The sequence below is a fragment of the Mastomys coucha genome, unplaced genomic scaffold (genome assembly GCF_008632895.1).
Source record: "Mastomys coucha isolate ucsf_1 unplaced genomic scaffold, UCSF_Mcou_1 pScaffold7, whole genome shotgun sequence".
Lineage (NCBI taxonomy): Eukaryota > Metazoa > Chordata > Mammalia > Rodentia > Muridae > Mastomys > Mastomys coucha.
Window position 1 is genome coordinate 54,614,357 of NW_022196913.1, and position 12,752 is coordinate 54,627,108.

General features: G+C 41.8%; 1 protein-coding gene across 2 annotated transcripts in view; it reads left to right on the top strand.

The window, feature by feature from the left end:
- Positions 1-12,752, top strand: part of Iars1 (isoleucyl-tRNA synthetase 1) — a 49,624-nt gene that overhangs the window by 4,726 nt on the left and 32,146 nt on the right. For both annotated transcript variants that reach the window (XM_031358196.1, XM_031358195.1), the window contains exons 2-12: positions 1,286-1,411; positions 2,014-2,170; positions 2,380-2,499; positions 4,390-4,472; positions 5,450-5,567; positions 6,794-6,941; positions 9,374-9,461; positions 10,062-10,122; positions 10,765-10,860; positions 11,869-11,991; positions 12,502-12,593. In XM_031358196.1, the coding sequence (XP_031214056.1) occupies positions 1,293-1,411; positions 2,014-2,170; positions 2,380-2,499; positions 4,390-4,472; positions 5,450-5,567; positions 6,794-6,941; positions 9,374-9,461; positions 10,062-10,122; positions 10,765-10,860; positions 11,869-11,991; positions 12,502-12,593 (1,205 nt within the window). In that variant the 5' untranslated portion in view covers positions 1,286-1,292. The remainder of the gene's footprint in view (positions 1-1,285; positions 1,412-2,013; positions 2,171-2,379; positions 2,500-4,389; positions 4,473-5,449; positions 5,568-6,793; positions 6,942-9,373; positions 9,462-10,061; positions 10,123-10,764; positions 10,861-11,868; positions 11,992-12,501; positions 12,594-12,752) is intronic.

The window sequence follows — 12,752 nt, forward strand, 5'->3', positions numbered from 1 at the left end:
GGTTGCTGGGAATTGAACTCAGGACCTCTGGAAGAACAGTCAGTGCTCTTAACTACTGAGCCATCTCTACAGCCCTAGAAGCATTTTCTTAACTGAGATTCCTTTCTTGTGTCCAGTTGACATAAAGCCATCTAGCACAAGAAGTAATTGATGTAAGACATCCCTCTGGTCCCTACAAGCACCAGGACTTAAATGCAAACACCAAGACAACTCCCCATAGAAGGACTGTATCCAGAATTTAAAGTTTTTTTTAAATTCAGCCATGGAAAGTTAGTCCAAGTCAAAAAGGGCAAAAGGCAGATAAACATTCATTTTCAGATGATATACATGGACGAGAAACTCATGATAAGATGTACGTGCTATTTTGTGCCCTGTGAGGTACCTCCAATCTGAAGTTAGTGTGGAGTGGTGAAGAGGGTTTAAAGAAGTAGGCACCTCATTCATTGCTGATTAATGGTGCTGTCCTGTGGAAAACATTTTGATGGTTCCTCAGAAAGTTAGAAACTAAGTTACATGACCCATGAGTTCTACTCATAGCTAGCCATATATACAAGAAGGAACAAATGTCCTAGTAGAAGTTTGAACTTCAGTTCATCACAACCTTATAGCTAGCCAAAAAGGATCAATTCAAATGTGAAAACTGTGAACTGATAGATTGTGGCAGAGCTGTTTGGAATATTGATGTGTTTTATAGCATAACTGACCCTTTAAAACTAAGCAGAACCACGTGTAGGTAATTCATGTGAAAATTTTAGGGTGTGGTGGTGATGGTGGGTTGAGGGTTTTGTTTGTTTTTATTTTTGTTTTTCAAGACAGGATTTCTTTGTGTAGCCCTGGCTATCCTGGAACTTACTGTGTAGAGCAAGCTGGCCCAGAGATCTACCTGCCTCTGCCTTCCAAGTGCTAGGATTAAAGGCGTGCACCACCATCACCCAGCATGAACACCTTGTCTTCTGGGAATGTAAGTGGACAAACTGTTACAGAGTTAACAAGAGTAGTTGACAGGGGCTGAACTAAAGAGAATGTGATGGCTAATGGTTGTGGGGAAAATTGAAAATATTCTGAAATGGATAGTGGTGGAGGTTACATGCCTTTAAATAGCCTCAAAGTCCTGTTCAGCTGACTTGAATCCTTTGTAAGAGCACACATCAATACCCAATAAAGCTTTTGTTTTAACACACAGAGTATGGACAGTTATGTGTATATGCACTTTAATAATTCGTTAGCCTGCTATTCCTAAATTAATAATTGCTAAGACTGTAGCAAATTTTGGTTTCTCTTGCAGCAACAGAATGGTTCAACAAGTTCCAGAAAACATCAGTTTCCCTGCTGAAGAAGAAAAAATCTTGGAGTTCTGGTCCAAACATAACTGTTTCCAGGAATGCCTAAAGCAGTCAAAACTCAGGCCAAAGTACGTGAGTTTCTGCAGTAAAGACAGACTCCTTCCACATAGCCGTTTCTTGTACTGAGTTCCTTTAGTGCGCACCCTTCATTCACCAGAGTGTTCTTAGAGTCCCTGCCTTTCCGTTCAGTGATAAACCCTGGATGAGCCAGTCCCTACTTGTCAGAAGTCATCGCAATGGAGATTATTTAGCGCTTTCTGTCTTGCATTTACAATCATCTCTGCCCTCCGTGGGTAGGTCCTCCAGTATTTCCTGCCTTAGTCTCTATTCCTAGGAAAGACTACCAATGTAAAGTTAGTTATTTCATTATGAACCTTCCCAGTTCGAAAATTTTATGATGGGCGTCCACTACCCTGCGTCATTGCTGAAGTACCGCAGGATCACTGGTAACTTGCTTATGTTTTGAAGATGATAAATGAAGAGCGGGTGACTGGATAGCAGTTCCCCCCCACCTCTTGTGAATGGCCTTTCTGAAGGCTGGACCTCCAGTACATTTCTAATCAATTATGCCCATTTTCTAGTCCTGTTGATCCCACTCCCCGACCCATGAACATTTTAATGTGATAGCTACTTGATGTCCTGAATTTTGCTGTTTTGTATTATCTGATAGGTTTACCTTCTATGATGGGCCTCCCTTTGCTACTGGACTGCCTCACTATGGACACATACTCGCGGGGACAATCAAAGATATAGTTACAAGATATGCTCACCAGAGCGGGTTTCATGTTGACAGAAGATTCGGGTGGGATTGTCACGGCTTACCTGTGGTACGTCTGAGTCTCTAGTCTTGTGATGTTCTCATTGTCTTTAAATGGATCAGATATCCCCTTCGAGTTCTTTTATATGTATTATATATTGTGTGGCTTCAAGTTAGAGTTTTCTTTGTATTTATTTATTTTAACTATTTTGGTTTCTGTTGCATCTTACTTGTATTAACCATGGCTGTTAACATAACTGTCTTACTTAATATTTTCAGGAGTATGAAATTGATAAGACACTGGGGATCAAAGGCCCAGAGGATGTGGCCAAAATGGGGATTGCAGAGTACAACAAACAGTGCCGAGCAATCGTGATGAGATATTCTACCGAGTGGAAGGTATGCTGGGTGCTTTCAGAAGAACAGCAGGTTCGGCTTTGAGGCAGGACTAGATAGAAATGGCTAATCATCCTTTGTGCTTTTTGTGAAATATTCCCCCAAAGTATGGCTGCCTGTGTGAGCTTGTGTCACCAGAGGGCTTCAGTTCCCCTACCCTTTAAACATTAGTCCCGTGATGAAGCACTATATCCTGGTGTTGCTTTTGGTGTCTGGTTCTTTTTTGTTTTTCTCTCTATCCTCTTGCTACAACCATATTCTCTTTAAAAGTCTCTGTACTTGGGACTGGAGGGATGGCTCAGTGGTTTAGAGAACTGGGTCCCGAGTTCCAGTCCCAGCAACCACATGGTGGCTTACAGCCATGTGTAATGGATATGGGATCTGATGCCCTCTTCTGCTGTGTGTGTCTGAAACCAGTATACTCACTTATATTAAATAAATAAGTCTTTTTTTTTTTTTAGCACTCTCTGTATTTGTCTCCTGAGGTTCTTGGTGGCCTAATGCTCAAGTCCTTTGGCCTCAGTAGCTACAGTTACAGGCACACAGCGCTCCCCCCCACCTCCCCCCCCACCCCCGTTCTCTTCCTGGTCCTTTATGCAGGCTGCTGTGTTCCCCTTCCCATAGTATTCCACTTAGTGCCCTACTTCAGCTTATTGGCATGTAGAGTCCAGTTTCATTAGCACAAAAGCTAGAGCTCAATTTTCTCCCCACTTCACTTTCATGCCTAATCCAGCAGGGGAGTCCTGCTGGGGCAAATGCGGCCTTAATGTAGATCTGCTTTTAAAATTTTTTTTTTTTTTTTTTTCTGATTTTTTTCCCCCCACAGGGCAAGGTCTCATTGTGTAGTCCTGGCTGACCTGAAACTTAATATGCAGACCAGGCTGGCTTGGAACTCAGAGAGATCTGCCTGTCTCTGCCTCCTGAGTGCTAGGATTAAAGGTGTGAGCCACCATGCTCTTCATGTTTCTAAAAAGTTTCAGTTTGAGATAAGCTAAAGCTATCACTGTCCACCTGGTATGCCCTGCATCTGCCATTTTCCAGCTGCTGACATTGTCAGTAACACAAAGGCAGTTAACTAACGTGAACAAAATACCTCTTATACCACCCACCAATCTTTCTGACCCTGAAGTCTGTCCAGGATCAGCCACTGCCTTTAGTGGCAAGTCCTCAATTTCCTTTGATGTACAGTGTTCATTTAGTCTTTCTTTGTCTTTTAGGACCTCGTCACTTGGGGAATCAGGGAGGGAGGGTTGCTAGGGATTGAATCTGTGGCATTGTGCGTGTATAACCAATTAATTATTAACTTCATTAAAGTGCTGCCTGGCTTTTCCCTTGGTGAAGTATGGGTTTTACTTCACAGTTAATAAGTATCCTATGGGAATACTATTTCTGTTTTACTTTTTCTTATGATACTTTCAGACATTAATTTTAGCAACTATTGGTAAATTCTTCCTAGCTAAAGTTATTTCTCTGATGTTTGCCAAGTAATAGTTGCAAAAAACTTTTATCAGTTAATATCGCTGGGCATGGTGAGACACACCCATAATCTCTGTCCTGGGAAGACAGAGATTATCCTAAATCTGGAAGAATTATCCTAAATTTGAGGCCAGCTTGGCTTATATAACAACTTTCAAACCAGAAATACATTGTGAACCCTACCCCCTCAATCCATAATGACTCAAGTAAATATTTATATTTAGAAATAATAATATCTATGTATAAGAAATGAATGCTAAGAAAACTTGTTAACCTTGGGTGTTATTTGAAATAATGTTTACTTGGACCATTAATTGATTGTTTTGATTTCCCAAAATACTCATAGGTAGTGATAATAGAAGTGAAAAGTAGTGTGGTATTGTCTCCTAACGCTACTCTTATGCTCATGTTTCTAAGTCTACTGTTACCAGACTCGGCCGATGGATTGACTTTGACAATGACTACAAAACACTCTACCCACAGTTCATGGAGTCAGTCTGGTAGGTTTATTTTAAATTGTAGAAATGATAAACATTCTCTTTTGTTGGTCAGAGGAGAAGGTGCATGCCTGAAGAAGTTTGTTTACATTTTTTGGAGCAAATGTGATATATATCTTCTAGCTTTTTTTAATACCATGAAAATGATTTACATGCCCCCCCTTCAATTTGTTTCCCCATAAAAGTGACAGTTTGGCAAGTAGGAGACCCTACTCAAAGCCCTTACACATTGAGCAAAAAAGAGACTCTGTCTCACAAAACAGAAAATACCCTAGGGATAATGTAATGCCATTGAAGGTTTTAACAAAAGGAAAGGCAGAATTGAGTAAGGATCTCACCTATATTGTATGTTATATGTTTGGGAGAAGTGAGTAGTCAACACTAGAGGTAGCTGATCTCTGGTCTCCTTGTATTTAATATGTTCATTAAAACATTTTAGTAAGTCAGGGGGGTGTACTTTTTAAATTGCTTGTATAAAAGCTGCCTGTTGCCTAGTTTAAATAATGTGCCAAAAACCTGAAGAAAATCCCAAATTGGTAGTTGATGTTGGTAAAAAGTTGTTTTATCATAGCTCTAAGACTTTTAGTGTAAAATCTGTATGCCAATAGTTACAGATTTATTCATTGATAATGTGTTGTGCAGTATGCAGGAGTATTTGCCTTTCTTAATTGTTATAAATATCTTTCCCTGTCAGTAGATGGTGGCCACACCCCAAACCCCTGTGCTAGTGCATGAGCTCCAGCCTTGCCCATACTAAGACAAGCTCTTTACCGCTAAGCCCCACTCCAGCCTCAGTCATAGCAATTGTTGTCTACACTTGACTGTTTAAGTGTTTCTTACCAATGAGCTCGCAGATGATGGATTTTTTTTAATCCCCTCTTCTTCACCAGAAGAGAACTATAGACTTTAGCACGGAGGTCTGCATCTAAATGGCAGACTTTGGCTCTGTGGTTGTAAAGTTCCATCTCTTGCCTTGCCAGGTGGGTCTTCAAGCAGCTTTATGACAAAGGCCTGGTGTACAGAGGTGTGAAAGTCATGCCCTTCTCCACTGCGTGCGGCACTCCACTCTCCAACTTTGAATCGAACCAGAATTACAAGGTGTGTGACGCGCTGAGCACTGGAGTAATCCATAATGATTGTTGACCGATTGCGATTAAAGTGACTATACCCAGTTCCCAACATGGCTGGTGGTGCCAGGTGCCTGTCCCTACGGAGTGCTGATGGTACAGCCACTCGCTGCATGGTGGCGGTACTAGGTTACAATGGGGGTATTTTCTCCCTACTGGGTGTTTCATGGAATCTGTTCGATGGATTCTTTCTTTTGGCCAGACCGGGCGCCTGCTCTCATCTGTCCCTGACATAGTGTTTCCCAGCTACTGTTCTTCAGGGATCCTGCCTTTGGTGACTTTATATCTTTTCTGGTTCCTGTAGCATCCTTTGTTAAAGGCATTGGGAAGGGAATTTAATTGAGATGCTAAGCTGTGTTACGATCTCTTTTCTGCTGCACAGGACTTGTGTCATTGGTACAACCCTCTTTTTGTCATCTGGAGGGTGACGTAGAGCATCTCAGAACATGAAATTACCATCTCCTGTCTTAAGTGTCTCTCCTCACCCTTCACGTTGGCTAGTTTGTGTGACCCTCATTTTTAAAGGGATGGTAACTCTTTGGAAGCCTTGTTCATGCCCAGGTTTGGAAATTGTCACACTTCAGAAGTGTTTTCTCACCATGGTAGAGAATGTTTTTCCTGTTCCATATGATCAGACCCTGTTAAAGGAGTGGGATAATTCCTTTTTGTCTCCCAATTGCCTTTGTTATTGGCTCATGCATATTTAATTAAATATATTAAACACATAAAAATATACACTATAATATGCAGAAATAATTTTCATCCAAAATAGTTATGTTATTTAACTCATCATATACTTACCATAGATGAGATCACTGGAATAGTGTAACTTCTGTTCTTAATGACTGAGTTACCATCCATGCCCCCGAATCTTCTAGTAAGTATACCTCTTTTTTGTTGTTGGTTTTTGTTGGGATTGTTTGTTTGTTTGTTTGTTTGTCTTATTTGTTTTTGTTTTTGTTTTCAAGACAGGGTTTCTCTGTATTTCAGGCTGTTGTGGAACTCTCTCTGTAGATTTTGCTGGCCTCAAACTCAGAGATCCACTTGTATCTGCTGGGATTAAAGTTGTGCACCACTACTGCCTGTGTTTGGGCTCATTTTTATCCTAAAATGTATTTTAGCCCCTTTCAGATCAATGTCCTATTATTCAGACCTTTACAGGTTTGTGAAACACTGCTTTCCCTCCATGTCTTGCAGGATGTTCAGGATCCTTCAGTATTTGTGACATTCCCTTTGGAGGAAGATGAAAACACATCCTTAGTTGCTTGGACAACCACTCCTTGGACTCTACCCAGTAACCTTGCACTATGTGTCAATCCAGAAATACAATATGTGAAGATCAAAGGTAACTATTGGGCTAATAGCAACTTGTGAATAGCACTGATAAAGTAATTTTATGTAGATATAAAAGCTTTTGATTTTATGTAGTCACAAAGCAATTTTATACAAGAAATTTTACTAAAGACAAGCTATAAAGGCAGGTATAAAGGTATAAAACTATAAGGACTCATACCTGTAAGTCTCTGCACACAATGAACTGGCAGGAACATTGTGAATTTGAGGCTATACTGAACAACATAGCAAGAGCCTGTCCCAAAACAAGGCAAGGTCGGATGATAACAGGAAAGGATAAAATAGAGATCCTGAAAAGATGTTTTACTTCTGTTTGAAGGTGACACAGAATTTTCTTGTTGTTGTTGGTTTTTTTTGTTTTGTTTTTTTGGTTTTTTTTCGAGACAGGGTTTGTCTGCATAGCTCTGACTGTCCTGGAACTCACTCTGTAGACCAAGCTGGCCTTGAACTCAGAAATCTGCCTGCCTCTGCCTCCCAAGTGGTAGTGCTGGGATTAAAGGTGTCTGCCGGCACTGCCCGGCTTGGTGACACAGATTTTTATAATTTCCAGTTTTAATGTAATTTTTGTACCTCATTGACCTATTCCATGGTAGAGAATTCTTACGTTCTCAGTTAGGTCCTTCCGTAGAGGTTTATATGAAATATGATGGTTGGTACTTTTTAAGCATGTTCACTTTCAGGTTTGGAGAGATTGTAGGCAGGAAAAGAGAGAAAACCACATTTGTGGAACAGCTGCTCTGGAAGCTGGTGTCGCATTGCTTCTGGAGTTGAGCATAAGTGACCTAGTAATTTGCTTCCACTGAAAGCAGGATCTACGTTTGGTGACATGTGCTCCTGGATGTTGGAGGCAGGAGAATAGAGTTTTCAGCCAGCCTTGCCTATGTGAGACCTTGTCTCACAAAAGGAGAGCAGGAAGAGGATCTGAAAGCAGTGAAAACAGGTGCTCCTTCAGACCCTGCGTTTGTGTGGACCCTGTTCACTGTAGCCAAGGCATGGAAGCTGCTGTGTAGGTGCATGGGGAATGTTAACCGCCTTAAAATGTGTGTGGGCGGCTTTATTTGGTTTCTTCCTGAACCTTGGAGAATAGCCGTTGTCCACATAGGTGCCTGACTCTGGAGTCTGTGGTGGCTTCCCTAAGGGAGGTATACTGCTATTGGGACTTTTCCTATGTAACCCATAAGTCAGTGGCACACTCGGTGGTTTTGTCAGATATTGCAAATATAACTCTTGAGTATGTACACACATACACGCATACAGACTACTCGTGTACTTATACACTTTGTCTTGTCATATTTTATATAAAATGTGAACTTGGTATGTAGCAATGTTTCTATGACTTAACTGCACCAGTGATGGCAGTTTTTGAATGAATTATAAAGGTTCTTAAAAGTGATCCATGGAAATAGGTGACGTGCTCTCGTGGTTTAAGTTTTGGTGGGGCAGGTTGGCAATATCAAAGTTTGAAGCTTATGTATTTGCTCTAGGCTTCTAGGAATGATATCCTTCAGAAATATTTTACCGAAAGTACACAGATACATATAATTTTCTTAGTAATATTTTAGAAGCAACTTAACTCTTCATCAGTTGATTTGTTAGAAGTGGTTTGTGGTATCTTGATTTAAAAAAATCACTGGTGACATATGAAAGAGTCAGGGGCCAGGGATGTGACTAAGTGGAGAAAACGAGAGATCTTTATTTCTACTACTGCACAGTTCACAGTGTTACATAAGTGCACATGCTAAAGAGCTCCTATAGTATCTGATTTGCTTGTGAAAAGATGAAGAGAAGCTAGTGTGTGTCTGTCTGTCTGTCTCTTCCTCTCTCTCACACACAAGCACACACATGCACACTCACACACTCATTACTGTGCACTGAGTCATCTGGATTGCAGTATAGCAGTGACTTCAGCCTCTGAGGGAATGAGAGCGCAAGGAGCTGTGACTTTGTGAGCCACCTGAGTTGTTAATGCTAAGATTTGGGAGGAAGGTGCTTGCTAGTTTGGAGCCACTGTCTCACTGTTTAGTGCTTTTTGGCCTGGAACTCACTATGTAGACCAGGTTGGCCTGGAACTCAGAGATCTACTCTCAGGTGCTAGGATTAAAGCCATATGCCCCCATGCCTGGCTTAATTTCAGAAAGTTTAAAAAACATTCAAATACATTACCTTTAGAAAGAGAAAACAAAGGTTAATTTTACTGCATGGACTTGGATGTACCCAATAATGGCCACATATCCTACTGCCTTTGATGTCTCTGCACACCTGGGTAGCAGTGCCGCTCAGCTTTGCTGTGTCCTCTTTGCATCCAGGGCACACAGTAGATAAAGGTGACACAAGCTTCCTGGCACAAGAAATATGCTTCGTGTATGTCTTCATAATCAACCAGTCTGAATGCCACCAGTGGCCTCTTTTCCTTCCTTTCCTTAGACGTTGCCAGGGGGAAATTGTTCATTTTAATGGAAGCCAGATTATCGGCCCTCTATAAGCTAGAGAGCGACTATGAGATCCTGGAAAGGTGAGTGCGCATAGTTGAAAGTGTTCATTTAGTATATGTGTCTTAGGATGACAAAGACTTGTCATCCTAAAGCCGGATTGTTCAAATCGAGTTTTAAGTCACTCGTTTCTGCTTTTGTGACAATGGCTGTGAGCCTCAGAGGATGCTGATTTATTCTGACTACAGTTTCATTACTTCGATTGATTTTTTTTTTCTTTTTAAGTTTTGTATGTACATTATGCCATGTTTATACATGTGGATGTGCACATGTATACCATGGGTAAGCCATGGGTAAACATCACGTGTCTTCCCCCATCACTCTTCTTGTTAGTCTAGAGACAGCTTTCTCATGGAACTTGCTTGAGCTTACCAGTTTAAGTTCAAGCCTGTAAGTCCCATGGATCCCCCTGTTTCCTCTCCAGCTCTGGGATTCCAGGCGCACACCACCACTCCCAGCTTTTTACATGCGTTTCTAGGATCAAGACTGATAATGATCAAGGATCATTAATATAGGATTGATCATAATAGGATCAAGAATGATAATGCCTGAGCAGGAAGCATTCTGCTTACTGAACTACCTCCCTTATTGCTTTGGTTTACGGATTTATCTTCCTTTTCAAGGTTTCCCGGTGCCTCTCTCAAAGGCAAGAAATACAAGCCGTTGTTTGACTACTTTATTAAGGTAAGTTTGGGGCTGTGTCGCTGTGGCTCACTCTCTACATTCATTTCTTTGATAATTAGAGCGAGGTGATGAGTGGGATGCACATGGCTTCCTTGCATGGACATGTTCCTAGGAGTATGTCTGCATCCCAGACTCTGCTTTAGTGTTAGAACATTGCTCTCCTTGAATGAATTAGAGTTCTATCGCTGACCAGCTCCTTGCCCACGTCTCCACACTGGCCTTTTCCTTCCCCACCTCTCTGCCTCTGCAGTAAGCCCGTCTCCTGTTGTAAATGATCTTGGCCCTTTTCTCATTGTATACTGAGTTCAGTTCACTGTCAGGTCTCCCTTTCTCTCTCAGTGGTGTGTGTGTGTGTGTGTGTGTGTGTGTGTGTGTGTGTGTGCACATATGTGGAGGCCAGAGCTTGATGTCTGGTCTTCTTTGGCTGCTCTCCACTTTCATTACTAAGGCAGGGTCTTTTGCTGAACCTGCAGCATGCCTGTTGAGCTAGTCGGTCTAGCCAAGCTTGTGCCAGGGACTCACATCTCTGCATCTGTCTTCCTAATTGGAGTTAATCTGTCTTTTCTATTTACATGTTCAACAGTTAATTTCAGGCCTTTCTCCCTGTGGTTCATCTAACATGTTGCAACATTTCTCTTCCAGTGTAAGGAGAACGGTGCCTTCACCGTGCTTGTCGACCACTATGTGAAGGACGAAGAAGGCACAGGCGTTGTACACCAGGCTCCTTATTTTGGGGCTGTGAGTAGCATACTCTTGCAGAAGTATTTATGGGAAGTAAATGTCAGGGGCCACTGTCCCTGGGGTGCTGAGTCACAGGTCTCATTAAGCTCGCCAAGGCCAATGGAGTCGAGCTTGTTTTCTACTTCATTACCCCTAAAGATTGCATAGAAAACTTGGTACTTACAGTCCACATTCTTCTTGCTGATGTCTGGAAGCAGGCCAGACCCAGAGCTGTTATCAGTTCTCATAGTTGTCTGCCTTTCTGGTAGCTTTAGTGCCAGGGTCAGAAGAGCCAGTGTAGTAAAGTGCTCAGCATCTCTCACATGCAGTGACACTTGGGTCCACTTCTGCAGCATCCTGGTGTAACCTAGGAAAGCTGTGCCTCCTGAAGTTTGTTTCCTTAGTAATGGGATGCTTAACATGAGATCAGTATCCTCATCTGGGTGGCTCTTGATAGGACGCAGCGCTGTATGTCCATCAAGCATTGTCCCTTCTGACCACACTGACTTTCGTTATTCAGATATGCATGTATATCATTACAAATAAAATTTAACTTAAGGGGGGGTCTTTTGGTTTTAATTTTTGTTGTTGTTTTGGTGGGTTTACTTGGTTTAGTTTTGGGTTTTTGAGACATGTCTCACTTCAGTCTTTATTCTTGACTGCCCTGGAACTCACTATGTAGACCAGGCTAACCTTGAACTCAGATCCACCTGCCTCTGCCTCCTGAATGATGGGATTAAAGATGCACGCGACTGCACCCGGTTATGGTTTAGTTTTAAAATGTTCATGTGTTCTCTGATGGTTGGGATGACTGGGCTAGATCATGTAACTGCGGTTCAGCTCTAAGGCCTAGATTCTATAGGTAGGTGGTCCTTAAGTCACCACAGTTAGAAGTAGGTTACTTAGATATATACAAGACAGTATTGAAAAATTATCTTACAAATCTGTATAAACTCAAGCTTTCCTTTTTCCTCACACATATACTTAGACACTTTTATCCCCAACCCATGTTCTTGACTGTCTCAGGATGATCATCGAGTCTGTATGGACTTCAACATTATTCAGAAAGACTCAGTCCCTGTTTGTCCTGTGGATGCTTCAGGCTGCTTCACAGAGGAAGTGACACATTTTGTGGGGCAGTATGTGAAGGTCTGTGCTTTGTGTACATGGAAGGGTGTGGTCTGTCTCATCAGGCTTAGAATTACTGTAGGTGTTTTCAAATTTAAGCACCTAAAACAGGCAAAGACAGCTATTAGCCACATTCTAAGGGTCTGATGTGCTTAGACAAGGGAGCATGCTATAGTTTCATCAGTAGGAGTTGGGAGCGGTTCACTAGTCTGTCCTGGCATGGCCTTCTGATGCTCAGGTAATTGCTTGTGTTTGAAAACTTTAATGCCTGAAAAGTTACAGATGTATGTGCAGATTGCCTAAGGTAAAACAGTAGAGTAGTTTTCTGGGTTTTGTGTTTAATGTTGTGTTGAGGGTGAAGCTGAGGGGCTGGTGCATTCTGGGAAAGCTTCTTTCCTTCTAGCTGTACCTCCAGCTGCAGAACAGATATTTTTAAAAGACACCATTATAAAATACCAGATTTTAGTAATATAGTTATATTGTTATTAAGTATGCCAGGGTGTTTTAGTGACTGTTTCAATTTTTTAACAGGATGCTGACAAAAATATCATTAGGATGTTGAAGGAGCAGGGCCGGCTGCTGGTAGCCAGCACCTTCACTCACAGCTACCCTTTCTGCTGGAGGTGAGGATGCTGAGTGCTGTAGTGGGGCTTCTCAGCCACGCCATGAGATAACCAAGTCTTAGTGTAAGAGCATCCTGTAAATATTCAAATGAAATGCACGCTTCAGTGTCCTGAAAGTTGTCCCCACACTCTTTCTGTGCCCTGGTTCTCCCTCTCCCT